This window comes from Doryrhamphus excisus, chromosome 9 (genome assembly GCF_030265055.1).
Source record: "Doryrhamphus excisus isolate RoL2022-K1 chromosome 9, RoL_Dexc_1.0, whole genome shotgun sequence".
NCBI lineage: Eukaryota > Metazoa > Chordata > Actinopteri > Syngnathiformes > Syngnathidae > Doryrhamphus > Doryrhamphus excisus.
This window is the reverse complement of record NC_080474.1, coordinates 195,301-222,421: the sequence shown is the minus strand read 5'-3', so window position 1 is coordinate 222,421 and position 27,121 is coordinate 195,301. Positions and strand designations below refer to the sequence as shown.

Sequence of the window (27,121 nt, the reverse complement as noted above, 5' to 3'; positions counted from 1 at the left end):
ATGGTCACGGGTCTGCTGGAACCTACCCCAGTGATCCTGCTGGAACCGACCCCAGCCATCCCTCACTGGTCACCATCCAAACGTCCAAAGGCAAAATAGTCGTTTTTATTGTTCCTACTTATTGTTTCCTTATTGACTTTATTTTGCTGAACAGTAATTATAATAATAATTATGATAATAATTATGATCAACAAATTAAAGACAAGATTGCAAAATCATTGAGCGATCTTTAAGAATTCCAAGCTTTGTTATCAGTTGCGGCGGTCGGCTCCCTGTGCGTATTTACCGTACTGTATTTTCCGTACTGTTGGTATCGCATGGATAGCGACATTCCCACACGTAGCCACAAGGCCTGGCTCCTGTTGGGTTTTGGTTTTGTTCCTACTAAATATTTTTGTGTGTTTATTTGTCCCAACTTTGAATCAAAGGCCGTCCAAAGTGGAGATGTTTTCGTGGATGTCTGACCTCTACAAACGCTTCATTGTTTACCGAAAATAACTTCTTCCTCTTCTTAAAGCTACAGCAACATGTTGCTCTCATCCGAGTCTTTGCCTGGCAGCCATTCCATGACCTCATTGCTGATCAATGACTGTTTGTTCAAAGTACTGGACTCTGTCCCCGCTTCACACCCGTTCCAAGTATGTGTGTGTGTGTTTTGACCCCCCCCCCCTTGTGTCAGATCAATCCACCGTGAGCGGGTGTCCATTTTCATCCCGCTTTATGTCATCCGCCCTTCCGTTTCGGGGTCTTTTGATGTTGACAGTAACTTTGTTTCTCTCTTTTGATCCAAAAGGCAAAAAGGCTAATTCTCAAAGACCACATGCTAACGCTAATGAGGAAATGAGATGACAGTAAGGTTCCAAGGAGCTTTAATAGGATACAGTAAAACTACATGTAGGATGTTAGTACAATAGGACACCTATTTGGGCTGCCCTACGTAGTCGCTGATAAACACATTATGATGGGACTGTCAGCCAATGTAGCTTGTTGTTCCAGCTCTGTACAGCAGATGGCATCATAGCGCTGATTCTTAACAGTCTCACCCTCTTAGTGACTTGGCTATGGACATGTATGGAGATATGAGATGTACGGTATATGAGGCGTACGGAGGTATAAGGCGTATATTTTTGGTGACGGGGTTCACATGCTCCACAGCTTCTGTCGTTCTTTGGGCAGCCGCTCGGCGAGCCATTCCACGGTGTTCTTGCGGGCCTCCTGCCAGGTGTACTGGGGCGTGTAGCCCAGCTCGGTTCGGGCCTTCTTGTAGGAGAAGCTGAAGGGCGTGTTGAGCATGGTGAGCAGCTGGCGGTTTATGGGCGGCACCACGCGGCGGAAGGGGCGCAGCATCATGCACGCCATCTCCCAGATGAAGCAGACGATGTAGAAGAAGCGCAGAGGCACCATGAGCTTCTCTTGGATACGGAAGCCCAGCGGCGACATCATCACGTGGTTGAAGTCGGAGTAGCTGACGTGCGGCGTGTCGTCGGAAACAAAGTAAAACTTTCCCCCGACCTCATTTCTCCTCTGGGGGTCTTGGAGGCTGCGGGCGGCTTGGAGGTGGGCGGCGGCCACGTTGCCAACATAGACGGGGTTGACTTTGGCCTCGGGCAGGGACGTCCTGTAGAGAAGGTCCCCGTTCCTCAGTCCGTCCACCATGTGGCCCAGCAGGAAGCGGCAGTTTTCTCCGTAGATGTACATGGGCCTCAGGGCGCAGGTGGCCAGCCGGCCCCCGCCGGGGAGCGCCTCGCCGTTAGCCTGCAGGGTTCTTTCCTCTGCCTCCTTCTTGGTCTTGCTGTAGGCGAACTTCAGGGAGCTTTTGTACACCGTGTCCTCATCGCCGTTGAAGATGGGCTCGCCTTCAGGGTTGGGGCCCATCACCTCGATGGTGCTGGTGTAGATGAAGGACGCCACGTTCTCTTCGATGCACGCTTCCAGGAGCAGCTGGGTTCCTGCAGGACGGAACATCTCATGGGTTGCTGGTCTGGTTGCCAGAAGAAGGCTAGCTAGGAGGCAGAGGAAGGCTAGCTAGGAGGCAGAGGAAGGCTAGCTAGGAGGCAGAGGAAGGCTAGCTAGGAGGCAGAGGAAGGCTAGCTAGGAGGCAGAAGAAGGCTAGCTAGGAGGCAGAGGAAGGCTAGCTAGGAGGCAGAAGAAGGCTAGCTTCTTGTAACCAAGATTCCAATGTATACATGATTGTCTGTAAAACGTTTTTGGTGTCTGGATAAATTGGATTGACATTATTTTCTATGGGAAAACCTACCTTGGTTAGAGTCTGTTTTGGTTTGAGTCGAACCGGACTGGATTAACGATGGTAACCAAGGCAACACTGCGTATGCCTCCGATGCACCCCTAGAGGGCGCTTGCGTACCACCAGCGGTCGGTTGCCGCAGGTTGGTCACCAATCACGTAGCTAGCTAGCGCACTCATGTAGCGCCACAAATAGAAGCGTCAAACCCAGGCTGAGGCGTTCACCTTTGACATTGACGGCGTAGATCTCGCTGGGATCCACGGCGTTTATCACGTCGATGATGGACGCCATGTGGAAGACCAGCGACGCCCCCCGACAGGCTCGCCTCAGGAAGTCGCCGTCCCGGATGTCCCCCTCGAAAACGCTCAGCTTGGTGCCGCCTCTGCATTCTGGAACACGACATGGAGGAGCCAAGAGGAAGACTTGGTGATGATGATGATGATGATGATGATCTCAAATCAGGTTCCAACTTTGGTCGAACGTACTCGTAAACACTTGTTTTTACTACTACTACTGGTACTAGTAGTACTTTGGTCTGTTCAAAAGGATAGTTTTTACTACTAGTACAAGTACTACTTTGGTCTTTTCATAAGGATAGTTTCTACTACTAGTACTATTAGTACTAGTACTGTGGTCTTTTCAAAAGAATAGTTTTTACTACTAGTACTACTACTACATTGGTCTTTTCAAAAGAATAGTTTTTACTACTGGTACTAGTAGTAGTATTACTTTGGTCTTTTCAAAAGGATAGTTTCTACTACTAGTACTACTACTACTACTACTACTTTGGTCTGTTCAAAAGAATTACAATTGTGAAGACTAAATATTTGTATCCAGATGTGCACCAAAATGCGGCACCATCTTCCTTGGCCAGTGACCCCGCCCTTCTCCAAACCTTTACATCCATCAAAAACACAAATACTATTTGTCATAACAATAGTATCTTTTCATTTGGGCAAAGTCAGCCTGTGATGCAGCCTAGGGTAAACAAAGGGCCCTGGGGGATCCATGGTGGTGGTCTACCACCATGTATGTTCTTAGCTGCAAGCAGGCTGGTGTTCCCATGCTAACATTGCTAGCATTGCCAGCAGGTCCACTGGCCAGGAAGTGTGAAAGTACGCTGCCGTCTTTTACCGTCCAGACTTTGGAGCAGCTGGGCTTGGATGGTCCGGTCCAGCAGGCGGATCTCAGCCACCTTTTCCTGGGCCAGGATGAGCCGGATCAGCCTCTGTCCCAGGAATCCGCAGGCTCCCGTCACCACGCACACTTGGCTGGCCAGAGACATCCCACACGAGCACAAGTCCAAAGGAGGAGAGTGGGAATGTTGAGGCGGGAGCGTCCCTGAGCCGACTGACACTCCGAGGGGGTGGGCGGCCTTATAAGCCCAGGATTGCTGCTTTTGGATGATTGGGGGGGGGGGGTCGCTGATGAATGTGGTTGCGTCCTAAGACACTCTTGGGACAAGCGAGGAGAGAAGGTTTTGGAGTCACGTGACGCCAAAGAGAAAGTCTTTCTTCCTCCTCCTGACAAGAAAAGAATGCGTGGTGAACGCCATGTGACCACGAGGCCCGTATCCTCCTTTCACGTGGCACTTCCGTGTAACGCCACTTCAGCGTTATCAAAGTGGCCAACTTCCTTCGTCACTTGGATGGCATGCTTGCACGTGTACGAAAGATGTTACCATGGTAACGCTTTGACCCTGAAACGGATACAGCCACTTTAGGCCGGAAAAGCACAATGGAAGCCAGATGAAAAAGATGTTTAGATCCCATGTTGGCTCTGGGCCGCAGGTTGGACAGCCCTGGAACAACTGAAGGTCTCTCCTCATAGATGTTTTCCTGTCTGGCGCTCTGGCGACCTCGTCCTTGCAGCTGCTGATATGGCGGCCGTCTGCCCTTATCAGCAGCTGGAGGACGAATGAGGTAACGCTTCATCGCCTACCGCTGGGGTCCCAGGGTGGGCTGCGTCACGTGTCACCCGGGGCACGGGCGCGCCTTGATGCGTCACGGCGCTAGCATAGATACAAAGCAACTTTGGGAGTAAACAGTTGTTTACATCAAGGGAAACTAGCTAGTATAAATACTACAAGTATTGTAATGTTAGTATTAGTAAGCAGCATGCAGCACTACACCTCCAACCAGTGGGGGGGGTCATGCTGGCTGGGGCTCCAAGTCAACAAGGGAAGGTGTTTGGTTAAAAAAACGGGCATCCAAATATCGATGGTCATCAGTCAGTGCAACAAAAGACATCCACAGCAACTTAACACAGGCGTAAATCTACGACTACTAATATGCAGATGATGATTAAAGGCAACCAAGGGCTTCCTTAAAACGCCTGCAAGGCATGCTAGGTAGTCCAGTGGCAACAACCCCGACTAGCACAAGCTACCCAGCATGCCTTGGGGAGGGATCATATGGGTTTGCGTAGGTATTCTTTGTCAGCCCACGTGTGTTGATGTCGTTTGGATGATGGCTTTGCATGGCTCGTGCCACTCTGTGCCGCCTCCAGCTTCCATGTTTGGATATGCTCGGCCTCAGGAATTCAGGGAGGACAACCCAAAGCGCTGTTGGAATGCGTGTCTGGATTTATTACTGCTTCATCGTGTTGGTTCAAACGTTGCTATGAAAGGAATATCCAATACAATCACAGCCATAAAAAGGGAAGCTCCAACGGGAGGATCCCCACAGTACAAGTGGTCACCACCAGAGTGCGCTATCTACTAATGAATGGCCAGTAGAACAGAGGACGCGTCCTAAGCTAAGGTGTGCTAATAAATCAGCCGATGGAATTCATCTGTGAGCAGCGCTTAAATCTCCAGTCAAAACTCGTGTTTGTTTCCCGCGTCTACAGCAGCAATAGAGACATAATAGTAATGCTTTGCTCCAATAACACACCTCGGACGACGGCAGTAGCAGACCCTTTTCCGGATCCAGCGCTAAGCCCTGTGGGTAATGTAGTATATAAACATTTAGCCAAACCTAAACGTCTGTCGGCTATCAACACAAACCAAAAATAGCATTCTACTTACTATGCTCTACTTCCTGTACATGGATAGCTATAGCATTGTACTTACTATACTCTACTTCCTGTACATGGATAGCTATAGCATTGTACTTACGTACATTGATCGCTATAGCATATAGCAAGAGTTACACAATATAGTATTAGTTTCCTTTCTGCTGTGTACATCCTAAGAATTCCAAGTGTACCTAAATGCGGCACAGCTAGCCACGTGACATTGCTGTACTCTCCAATTGGTCAACGGTGAGCGCGCTCGCAATGGAACCCGGAAAAAGTCAGAGCAACCCGGCGTGTTTGTAACAGTTTGTCGATTAACGTTCACACATCCATCCATCCATCCATCGGTCCAGCAGTATACGTCACACATCTTTAACGACACAATGTTGACGTAACTGCATACAGAAAAAGTCTTAACCACACGCGTCTTCAGTTCGGCATGCTAGCCGTTAGCATAACATCAGTCATCTTTAGCGTTATGCTCGCGACGTCTTCTAAAATGACGTTTCTATTTGCTGTTGTGCTGTGGTCTGCTCGATTGGCAATTGTATTCATGTGATCACCAAACGACTTTCTGGTTTCGGTGACATGCCATTCGCTACTAAGACCGTCTTCCTGTTTACATTTTGGCGCTGACCAATTGGAGAAGAAAGCGTTGTCACGTGGTTTTCGCAGTATTATACATTATATACCCATAGGAGACTTTTTTTTATTAAAATTGTATTTTAAATTAAAAATGAACTGAAGACTCCTTCTGGCAGATTTATGACAAGAATGTAAGTGAAGATGAAGATGATGCTGTGTTGTACCTCAGACCAAGCCAGGTGGAGGTGCAACTCATGGTAGCCGGCTGTTGGAGCAGAGGAGCATGTTAGAATGCGGTTAGCCACTTTTTAAAAAAATGTTTACTTGTTGCTTTCCAAGAAACAGCCAGAAAGCCATACTTCTTATTTATGGGTCGTCTCCCTCCAGAGCGTACTCACAATGCAATATTAGCAGGATATTTTGTCCACAGTAGTGATGGGATGATTAAAATGTAGGTTTGACACACTTTACAACAATGTGTCAATGAACACAATGAACGCTTCCTATGTGGTCCATCATGGACCACCTGCAGACAGGCAAAGGACAGCAGCGAGCGGATGACGAGATGCCACCCGAGGAAGTATGTAAACAGTACTTACACAGGTTGTCAGCAGGTCAGTAGGCGTGATGGGTAGTTGACGAAGCAGCGGAACTCGTTGGACAAGTTTCTGTTGTGCTTTGGCAGGAAGTTGCACACTTTGACGTCCAGCAGCTGTTTGGCCACGTTCTCCATGACGGCTCCTGGATGGACCAGCAACAACGTAATAGCAGAGAAGTGCTACGGTATTTTATCCTGACACCATTAGCTATATTTGCAACAACCGGTACAATATTGATTTCAATTGACTTTTGACACCATCTTACAAGTGCCACTCGTCTCCATCTGTGATTCAAATAGTGATTCAAATGCTAAGTAAATCCAGATGCCTTGAAGATGACGCTAGTGGCGTTCATGTTAGCTGCTGTTTGGCCTGCCGACAACAAAACTAGTCAAGAGCTATTAAAAAAAGGCAACTCGCGTACAGAAACAGTACAGCAAGATGAAAAAACCAACAATGAATACGACTACTCGCAATGCATGCTTGAATTTGACAGTACAAGATTTCATATTATTGCCCATCTAACAGGCGCAGATTAGTGATTATCTCAAATGGCTACAATTGGCCGAGCAAAGAGGAAAGAGTGGTCCTACCCGTGCAGAGCAGAACTTTGCCTTTGCTGAGGAACTTGACGGTCTGGCTGACTTTGCTCAGACACTCCTCGGACAGGTAAGGAGGGTCTGCCAGCACCACGTCGAAGCTGTGCGGTGCCACGCTGGCCGCCAGCGACAGCGGCTCTTTGTAGTCATAGAAGACAAAGTCATGGGCGTAGATGGAGAAGCGGCGGTCGTACTCCAGAACCACCACAGACGCTTGGTCTGGACCGGCCAGCTGCTTCAGCTTCTGATAGACGCTGGGGGCGCTCACGCACGCGATCCTACACAAACACGTCATGAGACTGTATACCTCATAAAGTGAGCCGTGTGGTGTTTTTACCTGCCTCCTTCTCCGGCTTCATGGAGAAGCTCCTCGGCCAGGCGTGTCGCTGTCTCATCAGTGTACCAGAACTGACTCATCCGCTGGTTAACACACAAAAACACGGATTTGTGCTTCATGCATTCATACATTATAGAGTCAGAAATGTAATGTATTTTGTATTTTGGGGATAATTATCATACACACTCAATTCGATTAGGAACTTATGGGACGCTGAACAGTGACAGATTGTGGAGTGCTGGACAACAGCGCCCCCACCTGACTCAAGAGAAAATGCACAAAAACAGGCGTAGTGCAGCGAGTTTGTTGTAGTATTTGCTAATGAGCACGTATTGAATAGGTCAGATAGTATTTGCTAATGAGCACGTATTGAATAGGTCAGATAGTATTTGCTAATGAGCACGTATTGAATAGGTCAGATAGTATTTGCTAATGAGCACGTATTGAATAGGTCAGATAGTATTTGCTAATGAGCACGTATTGAATAGGTCAGATAGTATTTGCTAATGAGCACGTATTGAATAGGTCAGATAGTATTTGCTAATGAGCACGTATTGAATAGGTCAGATAGTATTTGCTAATAAGCACGTATTGAATAGGTCAGATAGTATTTGCTAATGAGCACGTATTGAATAGGTCAGATAGTATTTGCTAATGAGCACGTATTGAATAGGTCAGATAGTATTTGCTAATAAGCACGTATTGAATAGGTCAGATAGTATTTGCTAATGAGCACGTATTGAATAGGTCAGATAGTATTTGCTAATGAGCACGTATTGAATAGGTCAGATAGTATTTGCTAATGAGCACGTATTGAATAGGTCAGATTATACCACATTATGCCGTTTTTGGAACTATTCATCATACACGGGGTCACGATAATGAACTAAAAGCTATAATAGCTGACGAGCTTAGCATTAGTTTAGAGCTACTAACGTCAGTGAGTTGCTGCCGTAAAGTGTCACAGTGTCGTAAGGCTGTCGTACAGTTTAGTGCCCACTTAAAACAGTATGCCGTTTAATAAATGGCAAATATAATCTAGAACATGCTAGACATAATCTTTGCACTCGTTTCAAGGTGTGCTATCACATTTGAGGGTTTCATGACCAATCCAGTCCAACAGACTCACCCAGTCCTCGCCCACTGCTCCCACAGCAAACTGCTCCGAGGGGGTGGATTCCACACCCGGACCGCTGCGGGTCTCCTGCTCCGTGTAAAAGTCACGCAGGGCCGCCAGAGTGTGCTCCGACAGGGTCGGGACGTCGTCGTCGTCACTGTCGCTCATCCCGGACGACGACAGAGGGAGTCCGTGAAGCTCCCACTCACAAATGGAGAATGAACAAAAAAGAAGACCCTACCGGGGAACTAATGTTTTAAAGTAAAAACAAAAATTCAGCTACCTGCGCGAAATAAGGTTGCCGCTAACTTCGGTTGCTGCGGCATTACTGCCATGTGACAGGTCGCAGTATAATGACGTTCCTACCGACGGCGATTACACGTGACGTCACATCCGGATTTTTGTTTTCAATGGAACTAGTTTTTATGCAGAAAACACGCAACATACAGTCTATTCACGCAAACATGGCGTCAATTTAGAGCAAATCCCTAGAAAGGACCAAAGTCTCACCAGGATGTAGCACAACACAAGTCAAAGACCATTTTAACCATTTTTACGACGGGAACACTGCTGTTTTTAGGAATTCAAATGAAAAACACTTGTCAAAGATCCTCTATGACATATTTACATGCTGAAAAACCTCATTAGCTCACTAATAGGACTCCAGCCATGAATCTGGGACAGGAATCACTTTTTTTTTTACATTTATTGAAAAGCCAGATGCTCTGTTGTAGACGGCACATGTAGATGTACACAGTGTATGTGTATATATATATATATATACACTCTGTATACGAAGTATATGTACATACACACGTATATACACGCACATAGCAAATATAGTTTCTATGGCGACAGCAGCATGAAATGGCATGTACAAAAATACAAATTGTTTTTCTTACACGGCGTAACAAGATCATACTATTTATATATTTCTGTATCATAAATATGAAGAACTTGATAGAATATAGAATATTACTTTGATAGAATTCATTATAAAGTGTTTTCTTGTGTCATGGATAATAAATACATCCCTGCCTGGTGTTATAAAGCCAGCCAACAACAAATAAAGTTCTCTATTCCAAAATAAAAGCATCCTAAAAAGGAAGTGTTGATGTGCCGAAAGTCCGATGAAGGACTCCGAGGTTTTCCTCTTGGCAACGGCCGCTTGGAATGTTTTGGGATCAGATGCTTCCTCACATGTCATCTCGCAGAAAAGACCGACACTCTCACACTCTTCATTTTGGAGAGCTGCGATTGCAAATGGCAGCCGGGAAGCAGGAAGTGCATCCGTACCTTTAAGAACCCCCCCCCCAGGCAGCAAGAAGACAAAGATCATATGTACACAGTCAGACGTACGACTCCTCTGCGAAGAAGAGCTGGTCGAAATCGTCCAATCGTGGCTCGCTACACTGCCGGCTCTGCCACTCCTCCTTCGCCTGCTGGATGGCTAGCGCCACTTCCTGGCTGTGCCGCACGCAGCCCGACGCGTCCGCCGGCCCCTGCGAGGAAAAGTAGTCCCGTACGGCGCGGTTGGCGGAAGGCGACAGGGAGAAACGCGACTGGCGGTGCTGAGGCTCCGCGTCTGACGCTCTCGGCCTGCCATCTTGGGGCGGAGCTTTGCAGGGCCGTGGTCTGTCGAGGGTGGCGGCCGGCTTGGAGGCGTGGCAGGCGCCCATTTTGGCGGGCTCGGATGCGCGGCGGGGAAGCGTCTTGCTCTGAGTGCGTCCCTCTGTGGGCGGAGTCAGAGAGTGGGACTTCTGGCGTTTGAGGACCAGAGTGGTGGCGCTTTGTCCATAGAAGACGCCCCTCGGGGGCTGGGCGGCCTCGCTTCCCGTGTGCGGCGCGGCCTGGTCGTGAAGGATCCTGAGCTCTCGGACCGTCAGTGTTTTCTCCGCCCCCCTGTAAAACGGCGAGCCGCGCTGCAGCTGCAGCAGCGCCTGCTGGTACGACGGAGGGCTGCTGGAGCGCCGCTGGCAGCCTTGGTTGGTCGCCGTGGAGACGGCGTCGTCCTCCTTGGCGTGTCCGTTGACAGGCTGCTTCAAAGACAAGCGGCGGTCCTTCCTGAGCCACGTGTTGGGGTGGGCGCCGTGGGAGGAGCGAGGAGGCTGTCCGGGCGGAGCTTCCCTCTGCGGGGGGGAGCACCTCGGCGACCTCTGGGTGGGGTCCCCCGGCGGCATGACGCCGTAATCGGTGGAATACTGTGAGAAGGCGGAGTCTAGAGAGCTGAGGGAGGAGCCTGTGGGGGAGGTGGCCGGAGAGGACAGACTCGAGCAGCTCGCGTCGAGTCGCAACGGGGGCGGGGGGGCGTGTTTGCTTTTCCTCCGTCCACCATTCTGATTCTGAACTGGAGCTCCTCCCTTGGCACTTTGGTTCAAGTCAAGTCCGTTCAGACCTTTCTCCAGGAACACCACCTCCTCCTCCTCCTCCTCCTCCTCTTCCTCCCCTTCGCCCTCCATGGCAGCGTCGTAGCTGGCCTTGCGTAGCGGCGCATGGCCCTCCTCTGCACAGACCATCATGGCGCACGAGGCCGCCAAGGCGGGCTCCGAACTCCTCCGCAGCCTCCTCCCCGCGCCCTGCGACGGCACCCCGTGGGCGTGGCGGGCGCGAGGCTGGCGGACGAAGGGGCTGAAGCGGCGCGGCCTGGCCGGCGGGGGGAGCTGCAGCAGGAGGTCGCCCTCGGCTTCGGGGTCGGGGTCGCAGTCGCTCAGCGTGATGACGGAGTCGCGGCTGCGGCTGTCGGGCTTGTCGCGGAGGGGCAGCTGCTCCTGGCAGGGCGACTCGGGCTCGTCGTTCAGCTCGTTCTCCAGGCTGTCGTAGGAGGAGTCGTTCATCTGGAAGGACGACACGTCTGGAAGCACAACGCACAACGGCGATCAGAAAGAGGCACCCCCCCCCGGGGCAACCCCTGCTCCTGCTGCCCAGGGTCATAGGTCATAGTTGGGCCTTCATGACGTACGGCTGGGAGACATCACCACTGCTTGTTTCACTCACCGGAGCCGTGCTCGCTGCTGCCGCCCTTCTGGCCGAACGCCGCAAACAGCGAGGTGACGTCGTCGCCCAGGACGGCCACGCAGTTCTCAATGAGGAAGCGGACCAGCTGGCACACCTGCGTGGGGGAGGGGCAAGGCATGGCGGTTATATTTGGTAAAGAAGGCTGACGTCTATTCCCACATCATCGCATTCTTCACCACACACGCCAGGTCATGTGACTGCAGTCAGGGAAGGCCATCATAGCCACAAAGCGGTCCGAGGCACGGTGAGGGAAGGAGCAGGTATATTTGGTAGCTTGGCGTCTGTTTGGGATACCGGCATAGCCAAAGACAGCTATTGACGTGGGCGAGGACCCGATGAGATGGCAGTGAAGGCTGGCCAGGGAATGTATTAGCCATTATTAACCATTTATTAGCCATTTATTAGCCATTTATTAGCCATTTATTAGCCATTTATTAGCCATTATTAACCATATATCAGCCATTTATTAGCCATTTATTAGCCATTATTAACCATATATCAGCCATTTATTAGCCATTTATTAGCCATTATTAGCCATATATCAGCCATTTATTAGCCATTATTAACCATATATCAGCCATTTATTAGCCATTTATTGAGCGTAGGAAACTGTACGACCTTCTAAATATGGGTTTTAACATCATTAGAGCCCTCTAGACGTGACATAACACCCCTATAGTTACCTTTACACTCCCATCCCCCAATATTGCAGACATAATGAGAGTACACAAGCCCTAAATAAGACTTATGCTTAGTCTGATGCTTTAAATGTGTGAGTGGCGAACAGGAAGTGATGTCAGAGGTTCATCTTGGCATGGTTTACAGCCGCAATGGCTTTTTATTCGGGATTATTAGGGGCCGTCCTGAGATTATTTAAAAATCCGTCATCTCCGATCATCAGAGTCGGTCAGTACCAAAGACCAAAGTCCAGTGGCGGTCAAAAGTTTGGAGACACTTTTACTTTGAAAAGCATGACAAGGCGTCCCCAAACTTTTGACTGGTACTGTATGTCCGCCTGGCGTTGACATCATTCCCAAAGCTGCTGTTCCTTCCAGGAATTCCTGACCTACATAACCTGGTATCAGCCCCGTGGGACATCTGCCCACACCGTGGGTGGGGGTGGGGGTGGGGGTGCGCCATATTTTCCTTCATGCGCCTTCCTACGCCCACGGCCGCATTCCAACCTGACCACCAAACAGCCCCCTCCTCCTCCTGGGCGTACCGTCCCGCTGTTGGCACGTGACGCCATGCTGAGCTCGACACGACCTGTGACATCATCGCCCCACTTCCAGAGCGCCAACGTACGAGGAGGAGCCCACGCAGACGCCAGGAGGCCGCCGGGCGGCGCCCCCTCTGCATGGGTGGAAAGTTCCTGGCCGTCTACCCCAGCTGCTGTTTCCATGGAAACACGGCCCGCTTTGTTTGTTTGGGCCAGATGTTGTCGCCTAGCGTCTGGATGCTGTTAGCACGCCGCACGTTAGCTGGCCCCCGCACATGACTCATGAACAGCCGGGCTGCCCCCCCACGTGACACGCTGCCGGCCCGCTGCTTAGTACCATGTGACATCAAACGGGATCCAGTTTCCCTCCGAAGACAACCAGCGGCTGGAAGTACGACAGCGCTTGCTCACCTTCTTGGTCCCCTCCCCCTCCACCTCGGGGCTGCCGGGGGTCGGGGCCCAGAGCATGCTGGGAGCGATGCAGACGGACAGGTTGAATGCGTTCATCTGGTTGTCGTGGGCGTTGCCCTGGATACGGTGCAGCACGGCCACGACGTGGCGCAGCAGCAGCAGGTTCTCGGCGGGGAGGAGGCGGAGCAACCTGAGAGACGACAGAAAAAGGCTCCTGATGATGTCGGGTGGGGGAGGGGTTTGGGTAGCTACCTGCGGACTTGGCCGATGGTGTCGCCGCCCCCCTCCTTCTCCGTCACGGCCGTCCACTGGTCGTAGAGGTCCCCACACAGCAGGCTGCCGGGGATGCTCCGCAGGAAGTCCTGCATCCAAAAAGTGTGCTTGTAGTTCCAAACATCACCCCGGGGGGGGGAGCAGCGGTCGTGTGTGCGTTCCCGTCACCTTGAGGAGCGCCGCCACCACAAACACAGACTGGCGTGCCATCTCGGGGTCGTCCTCCTCCGCGTCCAGCCTGTCCCGCAGCTCCCGGCAGGCCTTGGCCCCCGCCGAGCGCCTGAAGACCCCCCTGGTGTACGGCCCCTCCACGTAGAGGAACACCAGCATGTCCTGAGGAGCACGAGGGGACCAGGTTACAAATGGCGTCACTGCCTCCGACAACCCCACGTGACGCACGCCGCTCACCATGACAGGCTTGGGCAGGCCGCCGTCCGCCGAGCAGACGGAGCCCAGTTCTCGCCCGAAGAGGCGACCCGGGGTGGGGGAGAGCGAGGCGGGGGTGGGGGGGAGGCCGTCCAGCTGGCTGCTGGAGCCTCTCCAGAAGGGCCAGTTGATCAGAGACCTTTTCCTCTTGAAGGACTTGGGCTGAGCGCCGTCTAGATGGAAGAAGATGCAGACGATGAACAAGGTCCTCCACGGTGCTTCTCACCTTCACTCCTGGCTTCTTATTGCAGATATTATCTTATTTGGAAAGAGATGGTGGTACAGTGGTGGTACAGTGGTGGTACAGTGGTGGTACAGTGGCGGTACAGTGGTGGTACAGATGTTTCCAAACACAAGCAGCACCAAAGGAGATGCCGCGGACGCCAACATTCCTGCTAGCCTGCTGGTTTTTAGTGATAAGTTCACAATAAGAAGAACATAAAAACCTAAAAACACAACATGGACGTGGGCAAAACGCTCAGCAGGTCAAATATGCGCTGGGACCGCCGCAGTGGGCGGAGCTTTCTTTTCCTGTGTGGGTCTTTTTCCCGTCTTGCTTTTCCACGCCGGCCAACGATATCTGTGCACACTTTTCCATCTTCCTATTCTCACGCTCATTCTCTCTATTCCCTCGCTCTCCTGTTTTCCGTCCTGAGCTGGCGTGCCACCCCTGTCCCCTAAAAGGAGTCCTCTGATGTTGTTGGCCCCCCTTCTGGCTTTGGACCTGCTCTTCTGTGTCTGTTGAGGTTGAGGCTAATTGTTCCAGAGCCGACAGGGATACGGGAATGTCCGCAAAGTAACATTCTTCCTTCAGAAATGGAATATTTCACAGTTTGAGCATTATTAGAGCCCTCTCCATGGGAAATAACACCCCTATAGCCACTTTTACACTCCTATTAACCAATATAGCAGACGGAACGGGAGAAAATAAAACATATTAGACATGATGAGACTGGCACGTTAGCACGTTAGCACGTTAGCACGTTAGCGGAGTTCCTTGCTGTTTTCTGGACAGCATGCTTCCTGGCTTACCGAGCAGCGCAGCCGGGCTTTGGCTAACCGTGCTGGGTCTGAGGATGAACTGGCACTGGGTGTCCGGGGGGAGGCACCGATCCAGCAGCAGGACCTCAGGACAATCGGTGGGACTCATTGGATCCCTCCCCGCTCCTCCTCCGCCGCCCCCACCATCTCGAATGTGGCTCATCTTGATGCTGAACGGGAACTCGTGGCCTGGGTACCGAGGGTCGCAAGAAGGTTAGAGGTCACTGAGGTCGCTGAAGCCACAGGATGTCAGGAACACGGAGAACACGGAGAACACGGAGAACACGGAGAACAGAACAAATGCCCCCAGAAACAAGCGTCCCCTCCCAATAAGCTTCCATATGTGGACTTTGGGTTCAAGCACCATGCATTCTTCATCCTCACCGATGAGCGGGTACGGGGGCTCGTCCTTGCTGGAGCTCACCCACAGCCGGTGCTCCTTCACGCAACCCTGCAGCACACACAAAGAGCCCAGCTCATAGCGCCTCCTTGACCACACCCGTCACGTCCCGCACACGCCGCCATTCCCAACATCTGCCGACTCGCTAGCTGGCCTTGATCCATAGTCCCATTCCGACAGCTTCTCGGTGGTGGGCATTGGAAAAGGGGACTGATGCTGATCAAGTCATCAGGTTTGACCAGCATGACTAGCATGACTAGCATGACTAGCATGACCAGCATGACCAGCATGACTAGCATGACCAGCATGACTAGCATGACTAGCATGACTAGCATTACTAGCATGACCAGCATGACCAGCATGACTAGCATGACCAGCATGGCCAGCATGACTAGCATGACTAGCATGACCAGCATGACTAGCATGACCAGCATGACTAGCATGACCAGCATGACTAGCATGACTAGCATGACTAGCATGAGTGTTTGTTTTCTGTCAGGATGGGCTGCTGGCGTCCGTGAATTAGAAAAGAAGGAAGTTTTAGCCAGGAGAGAAGGGTTCGAGTCCGTGCGTCACCCCGCTGGTCACGTTGGAAAGATTTGGGAATTAGGGAGAGCCGAACTGGGAGGGCCGTGACGGTCATTGGTGCATACGAGTCATTGAGAAGTACGGCGCTCGTCTTTGAAGATGATGTGGGCCGATGATGAAGGCGAGCCCGCCGCCCGACACTCACCGATATTCCAAACTGCAGCAGAGCCATGCGGATGACGTCGGTGGCGCTCTCCGTGTTGCTGACGGCAAGCGTCTTGGCCTAGGAATGCCACGTGGGGAATGACAACAACATTACATCATGAAGGGATTCATGTCCCCTCATCCCGTCCAACAGACACAGAAGCGCTGGGACAATGGGAAGAAGAGCGGGGGGGGGGGGGGGGTTCTTACGTAAGCGCAGTTTCCCATGTCCTTAGCAAATATCTTCAGCGGGACCGTCTTGGGGTCGTCGTTCTCCTTTCCCTCGTGGATCCGACTGAGTGGACAGAAGCAGAAAGCAGACGCTTACACGCAATAAACATGGCGGCGGTCCGTACCACGGCCATCCCTACTTCACTGGCCGCTAAGCAGGATTCCCGGATCCAGGGGGACATGGAATATTTCACACTTGGAAACCTTATACTGGAAATATGCTTTCCGTCATCACTACAGCCCTGTGGACATGACCCCCCCCATCTTACACTCTCTTAGCCCACAGCAGGAGCGAAAGTTAGGTCAGATTATTCCAGATTACCGTGCCTGCTCCGGGATGATCCTATGACTTTGATATTTCAGCCTTCTTCCATATTAGATGATATTCATATATATTTACAGATTTACATTACAACCTTTTCTAATGGCCACCAGTCCAGGGTGGACCCCGCCTCTCGCCCAAAACAACTGGGATAGGCTCCAGCCCCCCCGCAACCCTCCTGAGGATAAGCGGTAGAAAATGGATGAATGGATGAATCATATTTCCATATATTTCCCCGAAATAAAGTTTTACACTTGATGCTACTAAAAGGACACGGACATGACAATAACAAATCACATGACTTTTCTCCATCATATTCTCATACAATAAGATTTTTTACTTTATTTGGTAGAATTACGGCTGAGGTTTTTGGGGGGGGCCCTCAGGTTAGCGATATGTAGAAAAGGGCAAAGGGGGCGCTTGTTTACCTGTTGATGAGCTCCAGCCACTTGTCCTTGTGCTCCTCGGCGCTGGGGAGGAGACAGGAGATGATGAGTGGAAGGACACCAAGGCCTGTCCCACAGCCGACACGCAGACAAAGCCCAAGAAGCCGCCATGTCTGGGGGGGTGCGTATGAACATGAAGCCATGGGGGGATGCGTATGAACATGAAGCCACGGGGGGGTGCGTATGAACATGAAGCCACGGGGGGGTGCGTATGAACATGAAGCCATGGGGGGGGGGTGCGTATGAACATGAAGCCACGGGGGGGTGCGTATGAACATGAAGCCATGGGGGTGTGATGGTGCAAATGCGTATGATCGCATGCCCCGGGGTTGGGCTGGCGGGCGTTGGGGGTGCATAGGAATGCATTGGGAGGTTTCCCCTTCACGCATAGCACCGCCCCCGGAGATGACGCGCCGTCACGCACGGCTGACGTACGCCACCGCCGCCGGTTAAGGCTAATGGTGCAAAGGAAGGCGAGACGAGAAGATGGCGGGAATATCCCAGGCTACCTGAAGGTGGCCACGTGGTTGCACGTGGGCCAGCCCATGACGAAGCTCCTCTCCGGGCTGGTGCTGCCCTCGCACACCTCCTCCGTGCAGCTGGACGTCCACATCTCACACACCCGCACTCGGGCCTTCACCTTGTAGTGGGAGGGAGACCTGCAGGTCCACACAGCAGCACACATTATACATGGCGTTATACATGGCGTTATACATGGCGTTATCCGTGGCGTTATCCGTGGCGTTATCCATGGCGTTATACGTGGCGTTATACGTGGCGTTATACGTGGCGTTATCCGTGGCGTTATCCATGGCGTTATACATGGCGTTATCCATGGCGTTATCCATGGCGTTATACATGGCGTTATCCATGGCGTTATCCATGGCGTTATCCATGGCGTTATACATGGCGTTATCCATGGCGTTATCCATGGCGTTATCCATGGCGTTATCCATGGCGTTATCCATGGCGTTATCCATGGCGTTATCCATGGCGTTATCCATGGCGTTATACATGGCGTTATACATGGCGTTATACATGGCGTTATACATGGCGTTATACATGGCGTTATACATGGCGTTATCCGTGGCGTTATCCGTGGCGTAATCCGTGGCGTTATCCGTGGCGTTATCCGTGGCGTTATCCGTGGCGTTATCCGTGGCGTTATCCGTGGCGTTATCCGTGGCGTTATCCATGGCGTTATCCATGGCGTTATCCATGGCGTTATCCATGGCGTTATCCATGGCGTTATCCATGGCGTTATCCATGGCGTTATACATGGCGTTATACATGGCGTTATACATGGCGTTATACATGGCGTTATCCATGGCGTTATCCATGGCGTTATCCATGGCGTTATCCATGGCGTTATACATGGCGTTATCCATGGCGTTATCCATGGCGTTATACATGGCGTTATCCGTGGCGTTATCCGTGGCGTTATCCGTGGCGTTATCCATGGCGTTATCCATGGCGTTATCCGTGGCGTTATCCATGGCGTTATCCATGGCGTTATCCATGGCGTTATCGACAGCATTCCTGGCCTGCTGGGATCAACCTGTGGAGTCCCCAGAGGAGCCACAAATAATCCCCATCCCTGCGCTCTGCATCAGGGATGGATGGGGGGGGGGTCATTGGACCAAATGAAGTCATAAAGTTGGGAAAAATATTCTAGGAATAATGTCATTCATGCAAAATGAAGAAAGATGAAATAGTTGATGAGAGTAAAACCAAAATATTCAGAGAAAAACGTTGTATTCTAACAAAAGAGTCAAACAAATTTGAAGACAAAGTAATGATGTCATTTTAGTACTGTAGAGTTGAAATATTCCAAAATAAAATACATTTGTTTTTAAATTGTTGAAACACAACAAAAAAATGAAAAATGAGATTGGGGAAAAAGTCATGTTTTCTCATGCACTCCAAATCATGATCCGCCTCATCTCTAGCCTTCGGTGTATTCCTCCAGGAGGGAGTTCAACCAATGGCAGCGCTCCACGGCTGAGGCATGCAAGTGAGGAGTATGACGGTAGTCTGAAATTGCGTGTATTTGCGGCGTCCTCCGCCGGCAGCGACGCTAACGAATGATGGCGTCCGTTTCCCGCCGTGATTACAGAGGAAGGACCAAAAGCACACATGTGGCGCCCACGCGGGCCGGTGCCCGTCACCAGCGTCTATTTTGTCACACATTCCTCCGAGTCAGCCTGCGTTCAGCCGCCGTGCAAGAACGCCAATTATAGCGTACGCCGCTGGTGCCCAGCCAGGATCACAACCGGAAAGACCACAAAGGTCCTGCTGTGTCCCCGTGGATCTTTACGTGTGTTGTTCAGGACTCCAACACGGACTGCTCTTTAGCTTCTATTTTGGTGCATGGGACTTAGGGCACTGGGTGGGGAGCCCCGCTCTTTGATCCCGGCCAGGCTTCATATGGATTTAATTGGCTGGAAAATAATTATATGTTGGGAAAGATGAGGGAGAAGTCAAGGAAACCAGGAAGGTGGGAGGGAATGGGGGGGGGGGGGGGTGAGGACAGGAAAGAGCGAGGCAGGGAAGTAAGTAGACAAGGAGGACGGCTCCAAGGGGAGTTGGGCGTTAAGGAGGGAACAAGAAGGCGGGAGGAGATGTGGAGGAGGTGACGGGGGAAGGAGGTAGGAAATGAGACAAGTAGGTAAGGAGGGAGCGAAGGACGGAGGTAGTGAAGGTTAGAGGAGATTATTGAGGTAACAAGGAGGTGGCATGAGGAGGAAGGGGGTGAGGTAGAGACACGGTGAAGGATGGAAGGTAAGGTGGGAAGGAGGTACAGGTAGGAAGGAAGGCAGGTAGGATAAGAAGGTAGGACGGTAGCAAGGTAAGAGGTCACGTGGGAGGTGAGACAGTCAGGACCAATGGAGGACCTATCAGGGGTCAGGGGGGTCCAGTAGAACCAAACGGGTGCACTCACTTGGCCTTGGTGACGAGCAGGGTGTCGCTGAAGAGGAAGAGGTGCCTGTCCTGAGTCTGGAGGCCGGTCTTCAGCTGGGTTTGGATGTGACCCAGGAAGACTTGGCCGGGACAGTCGGACAGGAAGGTCTGGACCAGGGCGCATGATTCTGGACTGACCGGCGTCAGGCAGGTCTCCCTGGGAGGGGGGACCACAGAAAGCTGGTCATGTCTCCATCAAAGATAGATACTTCATATTTCATATGTCTGTGGGCCTTCAGGGTTCCTTTGTGGGGAACCACTCGCTGTCGGTAGTTTGATTCCCTTAGCCTCCTTTCCCCATTGCTGTCATTGTGCCTTTTCCTGAGATGACTTTCTTTAAGCTTCCCATTGGCTCTGGCAGCCTTACAGTCAGTGAGTTATAGCCCCGTTATAGCACTGTTATAACACTGCTATAGCACCGTTATAGCACTGTTATAGCATTATTATTGTTATGTCATGGAAATTCCCTGATCACGGCTTGGGTCTGGAACGAATGAACTGCAATAAACGAGGGTTTCGTGTATTAGAAAGACCCATCAGCAGGAACATGAATGATGGTTTAAAAGATCCAAAATCCCAGGGTTAACTTCCAAGGAGTTCCACAGGGATCTTACCCGATACCCTTTAATTGTGCTCTGAATGAGAAGAATATACCTTACATAGCATACATAGCGTATATATCTACATACTACGTACATACCGTCCATAGCGTATATATGTAGTACATACTACGTACATACCATGCATACGTACATAGCGTATATACGTACATACTACGTACATACCATACATACGGTATAGTATATCTACATACTACGTACATACCGTACATAGTGTACATATGTACATACTACGTACATACCATGCATACCGTCCATAGCGTATATATGTAGTACATACTACGTACATACCATACATACCATCCATAGCGTATATACGTACATACGTACAAAGAAAGGGTGGTAAAGTAAAGGTGAGATGACAGATTCTGCAGCAAGGTAGATGTTGCTCGTCCATCCGCCAGAAGATGGAAGAAGACGGAGGGGATTTTTTGCTGCTTAAGGAAAGAGGAAGTGGTTTGAGAGCAGCGTCCTTTCCTGTTTGGGTAAACCAGCCCAAATCTCCCCATTTCTTCTATCTCCGCTTTATCGGCCATCTCCTTCATGTTTACAAACGTGCACGCACACGCCCGGCCCCTCGCACGCATGTGCACGCCCACTCCGACACTAAAGTGAGGCACGCCATCGATGAGGTCCCACGCCAGCGCTACAGCGTGTCCAATACCCCGCTGACATATTCCTGTATCCATATCTACATTCTGCCATTTGACATTTGGAATGGGTTAGGGTTCGGTAAGATGTGGGCGGGCGTGTGTCGCTAGACGTGTGTCCCCTAGGGGGCGCTGAGTGGGGTTTCAGCGTCGGCCATGACGGTAGTTGGTCTTTTGGTGAGGTCTTGTTGTGCCAGTTATGGCATCATTCCAACCTATAAATAAATCATAACAGCCTGTTGTTCCAGCAATCAAGTCTGGTGCTTGTGCATCTCACACACACACACTTTGGTATGCGTGGGGTGTCTTCCCAAACAGCCCCTTTCACATCCCGCCAGACCACACGGTCGGTATTCAGCACGCGTCGCCGCCCGGGTGAATGTGAGACTGACAGCGGAGCGGGCAGGCCTGGTGAAGGTGATGGATGAGGCGCTAATGGCCGCTTTGTGTCTGGTGTGACGTTGATTAATGGCGCTGGCAGGCACGCGGACCAACAACACGGCATACTAATAACCCCCCCCCCCCCCCCCCCCCCATGGACACTGCATGGCCACTAATGGAAAGCTTCATCTCTAACTTTAGTGACACTGGGTTTAAATGTGAATATAGGGGTGTTATTTCATGTCTGGAGGGCTCTAATAACGTTTATGTTTCCATGGCCTAAATACAAAAATAGTCCTTGTATGAATAAGAAATCCTACTTGACAGAATCCACTGACCACGGTTAGGTCTGCCCAGGTTTTGGTTCTCTGGGCTTTTTCAGCGTCGCCACAGCGGATCTTTGATCTTGGCTTGAGGACTTTCTATTCGGGAAGCCCTTGCTGACAAATCTCAATCACGTTTACTAGTGGAGATTCAAACCTGGGGCCCTTGCTCCGAAGTCCAGAATTGTTCAGTTTGTGGACGACGGTACAGCTCACGGATTAGAAATGTCCACAGGTGACCATCTCATCCGCTCCCAGAGACGTGTTTCTACGTGCTTCATGAGAACCTGACCTGCGTCTCCTCCAAGGACGTCGACTCGTCAGCTGTCAGCTGTACCGCACGCCGGGGTCAAACATACATCAGCACGTTTTACTGGCGCATCATATGCGGTATGATGGCAGTAAAAGTGACTATAGGGGTGTTGTGTCATATCTAGAGGGCTCTAATGGTGTATTTATGTGTTTGTATCCATGCTATTAGGATTAGAACAAATCACAGCTATTGTTGCTGTTGTCCCTCATTGTTTGATCAGCAGGAAGTAAGCGTCTTCTTCCATCCCCGCCTGTGCAGCCACGGTGGACGCACACACGCACACACACGCACACACACGCACACACACGCACGCACACACCATCCAATAGGGACCGTTCCCTTCCCTTCCCCGCCAATAGAAGCCAAGTTCTCTGCCACCGTGTCCTCGGCAGAGCTCATTATGAAAAAACAGGAAATGTGATTAGCATGAAAATGTCCATTGAACAAAAGGAGCCCACAATAGGAACATTAGCATCGATAGCATGACCTCAGTGCCTTTCGTCAGCGTACACAGGATGTCAGTCATCGGCATCAATGGGTCCAGACGCAAACATCGGAAGTCAATGTCTCATTTAAAAATGGAAGATTGGGATAGAAACATTATTAGAGCCCTCCAGACGTGTTATAACACCCCCATAGTCACCTTTACACTCCTATAATAAATGATTTTCCAGAGGGAGCTCGGTGGCGGGCAGACAGGAAGTGGGCCATGGCCGCCACAGTAGCCCGTGTCTGTAGGGAGATCATTCAAACCCGCAATGTAAGCCTGTTGTTGTGGCGATCAAGTGTGACCCCTAGTGACCAGTGTAGACCACGTGTCATCCCGCCATCTTCCAGTGCGTCTTCTCAATATTTCTACTTCCGCTCATTCCGCCATTTTGATGCTAATTGCTTCATTTAGGAAAGACATTGTGTACAAATGGCTTCAAAGCGTTCTTCTCCATTCAACCACCATTCATTCCTTTGTCCATTTCTCCCTGTAATTGATCTAGTTCGGAAAAAGGATGGTCGGATGATTCCAGGATATTTGAACCACAAAGTGGCAAGGACGGTCCACACACACACACACACACACACACACACACAGGAGGAGGGGGTAAACCTGTGACCTTGAGGCCGCAGGCTGGGATGTGACCAGCGGCTCAAGTGTTCCTCGTGTGTGTGGAGATGATGGAAGCAACTAAGCTAAAAGCCAGCCAGCCTTTCGGGGCTCCTGATGAGAAAGCCAGGCCTGGAGGCAGCGACAGGAAGTGACCTCACATGCTTAAGTTACCCGTTTGAGACTTAGGTTCCTTTTTGGAAAAGAGTTGCTGGGGTACTTTCCTCACACCATGCTACTAGCACGGGGATCAAACGCCACCCCTTCCTGGCTGGCCTCTAAGTCTTGGCCCCTCCAAGGATACAAGGTCAGGTGAACTTAAAGGGGAATTTTTGGAATTTTGCCCATCATTCCCAATCCTGATTGGGAATGAAACATGAAGACATATTTCTTTCCCTTTTCTGTGCATTCTACCAGGAGAAAAGGAGCTAACGTGAGCTAGCTTACAGTGCCGTCATTGGGATACAAGCCCTGCAATCTACCAAGGTTCTCGCAAGGTTCTCGCAAGGTTCTCGCAAGGTTCTCGCAAGGTTCTCGCAAGGTTCTCGCAAGGTTGTAGCAAGGTTCTAGCAAGGTTCTACTAAGGTTCTAGCAAGGTTCTAGCAAGGTTCTAGCAAGGTTCTAGCAAGGTTCTAGCAAGGGTGCGTGGTGTGATACCTGTGCTGTGCCCGTGCATGAACACGTAGACTGATGACAACGCCATGGTCGGGGTACCTGGCCCTATTGGATGATTTCAGAGACTAGCTAAAGCGCTATCCGGGCGCATCATGTAAACAAACAAACCTTGGTAGTTGGCAAGTTAACATCATGACAAAACATGTTGACATCAACGGACCCGCTTTTCATCAAAATGACCCGTTTGGCTCTCCTATTCCATGTCGACATAAGCGGCCCATCACGTACTGTATGTTGACGTCGACTTAAGCGGCCATTTTGGTTCTTTGGCCTTTTGAGGATTAGTTCTTTGGGAGTGAGGAATCGATGAGCTGGTCCGCATAGACCTTGTCGACCAGGGAGGGCTTCCACTGTGTCGCCCCTCCTGCATCTCCCGCCTAGAGGGTCAAAGGTTAAGGGCGACCACATCCCGCATCTACTGGGCTTTTTAGTAATAGCCTGCTAGCATGTAGCAATCGTGCTGGCTCGACTCGGAAAGGAAAAGTCGGATATGTCTGCCCCCCCACCCACCCCCCTTTGGTCCCTCACGAGACCACCATGAAATGACTGGGAGCGTTATTTACCTGGACGTGCTTCGAGACCGGGTCAGCGCCTTGCTGATGACCAGGGACGGGGCAGACTGTCTTCTCTGGGCCAAAGTCTTCATCTTCTGCACACATAGGAGAAGAAGACACAGTCAAGGACTGCAGACGCCACAGGAAGTACGGCGGCGGAAGCTAACTTCCATACGTGCAGAAGCGAGAGCCTGAGAGGAAGCCTGCTGGCTGGAAGGAAAAGAGAAGTGGAGAAGAAGAGGAACCGAGCTAAAGAGCAAAATATGGAAAGTGGGGGACTTCCAATGACACAACATTCCTCGGATGAGTTTGGTGTGGAAGAACCTGCAGAATGCCAACATTGCTTTACACGCTTCCAACAATTCCATAGCTTGCATAGCACGGCTCTCAACGGGATCTACCGAAGCAGGAGAATTCTCTGGCAGCCTCGGAGTCATCCCACTCTCTAAACCAATGAGGATGTCTGACATATTTGCACTGCATTGACGCAAGACAATGATAAGTGACAAGTGACAGGTATGTATATGTCTATGTCATGTCTCTACGTGTCAATCAAACTAAAAGACACCATGTCCTTGTCTTTCGTAACAGCAGAACAGCCCGTCTTCCTCTTTCCGCGTGAAAAAGAACACGGCAGAACATTACTTCCTGTGTGACATATTTAGGGTGGGGGGGGGGGTGCTGGAGCCTATCCCAGCTGTCTTGGGAAGAGAGGTGGCGTTATTCCTTGATGGTGGCATTGTCTTTAGATAACGTTATTGATTCCAAGTGGCTGCTAAAGTTCAGGTCTGAGTCCATTATGGGCCCTAGACCTCTAACCTGCTGATGAGGTTTCTCTTTGTGTCCGGGGGCCACAGACAATGATTTCCCTTCTGGATGAGTTTAGCTGGAGAAAGTGGTTTTACCCATCTGTTTGACGCCGTGACAGTACCAATGGTGACCAGGGTCACCTGCCGTCAGGGACATGGGGACGTGAGGGCAGTCTGCACAGTTGTGGTGGGACACGCTGGCCTAAAGGGAGCATGTACAATAGGGGTCCCAGGATTGACCCCTGGGGAGCCCCACAGGTCTTAGCCATGTGGTCTGAGACGCGGTTACCAGTTCCAACAACATACTTCTTTGGTCCCTATTGTGTCTAGAGGAGTGTGGCGGAGTCTTCTGACACATTGGCATAGCGTGCCCTGAAGCAAGGCTGCAAGGCAACAACAAGGCCAACATGACATGACTGACAGGGAGCATGTGGCGGAGTTAGGAGAGATCAGAAAGCCTTCAGTGGAGAGGAGTAACAAGTCATGGTACCACTACTATGACTGCTACTACTACTACTACTACTACTACTACTACTACTACTATGACTGCTACTACTACTACTACTACTAGCAGAACCTGCACTGCATCATTGTACCACTACTGTGACTGCTACTACTACTACTACTACTACTACTAGTACTACTACTGGGAGACGTTTGCACCAACAGACACATTGTTACATCACCACCTGTTGTACTGAAGTGTACCTAATGGAGTGTCCAAGCATGCCAAGTATGCACGTAGCTGTCAGCTAGCATGTATGCTACACAGCCCCCATCAGTCACTGTGACAGCAGCCACTCCAAGACCAAATCCACATCAAAGTCGGCATGTAGAAGATGTGTGTGTGTGTGTGTGTGTGTGTGCGTGTGTGTGTGTGTGCGTGTGAGTGTGTGTGTGTGTGTGCGTGTGCGTGTGTGTGGCCTCTGTGGCCCTAAGCACATTCTCTCAAAGCGGACTAAAGACTTCCCAAGTGTTTTGTCCAGAGGGGGGGTGGGCAACATCTGTGCGTGTTGGGCTTCACGGACAGTGGAATAGGAACGCCACCGTGCTTGTTCCGCCTGCTTGGCTGACTGTGATGTCCCACCTTGAAGCACACATGGACACGGCTTCCATGCAGGGAAGATCTTCATGCTAGGTCCTACCACGCATCATCATTAGCATATTGAAACACGCGAGCATTCATGGTTCGTGATACCCGAAGGTGACCTTTCTTCATCAAGACACGCCCACTGTACGACATATTACCAATAGAGATGAGGAAATATCGGCTGGCTTTGCACCCGGCCCCAGTGCCAATACCAACCACAAGGGGCGCTGTTTACCAGGTGCCATCGGCTGCTGGCTCACCTGTACGTCGGCACACAATATGACGTCACAAGTCACAAATCAATCAACCAATCAACTCGGCGGCCGCAGAGACAGTAATCAGGCTTCCCAAGAGGGGGTGTTTGTTTTCTCGGAGTTTGCCTGATCTGGTCTATCTGATAACGAAGCATCACTGTGCCGCCATGTGTGTTTACACGATAGTTATTCCTAAGCAAACACCAGCTCCACAAGGAACGACTAGATCCACAAGGAACAACCAGCTCCACAAGGAACAACCAGCTCCACAAGGAACGACTAGCTCCACAAGGAACGACCAGCTCCACAAGGAACGACTAGATCCACAAGGAACGACTAGCTCCACAAGGAACAACCAGCTCCACAAGGAACGACT

The 27,121-nt window shown here is 50.8% G+C and overlaps 3 protein-coding genes across 9 annotated transcripts in view; all 3 read right to left on the bottom strand.

The window, feature by feature from the left end:
- Positions 1-839: 839 nt before the first annotated feature.
- Positions 840-3,536, bottom strand: hsd3b1 (hydroxy-delta-5-steroid dehydrogenase, 3 beta- and steroid delta-isomerase 1). The gene is made up of 3 exons (XM_058083036.1): positions 3,380-3,536; positions 2,470-2,634; positions 840-1,949 (listed from the first exon to the last, which is right to left on the bottom strand). The coding sequence occupies exons 1-3, from the start codon at positions 3,528-3,530 to the stop codon at positions 1,141-1,143; spliced, it is 1,125 nt and encodes a 374-aa protein (XP_057939019.1). The 5' UTR covers positions 3,531-3,536; the 3' UTR covers positions 840-1,140.
- Positions 2,532-8,903, bottom strand: eef1akmt1 (EEF1A lysine methyltransferase 1). Of its 4 annotated transcripts, none has more exons than XM_058083042.1 (6): positions 8,513-8,854; positions 7,384-7,466; positions 7,041-7,324; positions 6,448-6,589; positions 6,073-6,113; positions 2,532-2,634 (listed from the first exon to the last, which is right to left on the bottom strand). In XM_058083042.1, the coding sequence occupies exons 1-4, from the start codon at positions 8,666-8,668 to the stop codon at positions 6,456-6,458; spliced, it is 657 nt and encodes a 218-aa protein (XP_057939025.1). In that variant the 5' UTR covers positions 8,669-8,854; the 3' UTR covers positions 2,532-2,634; positions 6,073-6,113; positions 6,448-6,455. The 4 variants fall into 4 exon arrangements, with proteins under 4 accessions (XP_057939025.1, XP_057939023.1, XP_057939024.1 ...); XM_058083040.1 differs by lacking the exon at positions 2,532-2,634 and adding an exon at positions 3,840-3,944; XM_058083041.1 differs by lacking the exon at positions 2,532-2,634 and adding an exon at positions 3,976-5,187.
- A 303-nt stretch (positions 8,904-9,206) lies between these two features.
- Positions 9,207-27,121, bottom strand: part of arhgap20 (Rho GTPase activating protein 20) — a 44,777-nt gene continuing 26,862 nt past the window's right edge. For 2 of the 4 annotated variants that reach the window (XM_058083022.1, XM_058083019.1), the window contains 14 exons: positions 24,602-24,687; positions 19,958-20,134; positions 17,526-17,675; positions 16,999-17,040; positions 16,228-16,312; positions 16,019-16,096; positions 15,270-15,336; positions 14,877-15,074; positions 13,827-14,017; positions 13,587-13,751; positions 13,398-13,507; positions 13,146-13,335; positions 11,495-11,609; positions 9,207-11,351 (listed from right to left, as the gene is read on the bottom strand). In XM_058083022.1, the coding sequence (XP_057939005.1) occupies positions 9,850-11,351; positions 11,495-11,609; positions 13,146-13,335; positions 13,398-13,507; positions 13,587-13,751; positions 13,827-14,017; positions 14,877-15,074; positions 15,270-15,336; positions 16,019-16,096; positions 16,228-16,312; positions 16,999-17,040; positions 17,526-17,675; positions 19,958-20,134; positions 24,602-24,684 (3,153 nt within the window). In that variant the 5' untranslated portion in view covers positions 24,685-24,687 and the 3' untranslated portion in view covers positions 9,207-9,849. The remainder of the gene's footprint in view (positions 11,352-11,494; positions 11,610-13,145; positions 13,336-13,397; positions 13,508-13,586; positions 13,752-13,826; positions 14,018-14,876; positions 15,075-15,269; positions 15,337-16,018; positions 16,097-16,227; positions 16,313-16,998; positions 17,041-17,525; positions 17,676-19,957; positions 20,135-24,601; positions 24,688-27,121) is intronic. The other 2 variants (XM_058083021.1, XM_058083023.1) reach the window with 2 other exon arrangements.

Excerpts from the sequence above, each read along its gene's own strand:
- hsd3b1 (XM_058083036.1), bottom strand. The coding sequence starts at position 3,530 with ATGTCTCTGGCCAGCCAAGTGTGCGTGGTGACGGGAGCCTGCGGATTC. Across the intron at positions 2,635-3,379 it reads GCTGCTCCAAAGTCTGGACG|AATGCAGAGGCGGCACCAAG; the intron begins GTAAAAGACGGC and ends GTCGTGTTCCAG. Across the intron at positions 1,950-2,469 it reads CTACGCCGTCAATGTCAAAG|GAACCCAGCTGCTCCTGGAA; the intron begins GTGAACGCCTCA and ends TCCGTCCTGCAG.
- eef1akmt1 (XM_058083039.1), bottom strand. The coding sequence starts at position 8,668 with ATGAGCGACAGTGACGACGACGACGTCCCGACCCTGTCGGAGCACACT. Across the intron at positions 7,467-8,512 it reads GAGCAGTGGGCGAGGACTGG|CGGATGAGTCAGTTCTGGTA; the intron begins GTGAGTCTGTTG and ends TGTGTTAACCAG. Across the intron at positions 6,590-7,040 it reads CAAAGTTCTGCTCTGCACGG|GAGCCGTCATGGAGAACGTG; the intron begins GTAGGACCACTC and ends TGGTCCATCCAG.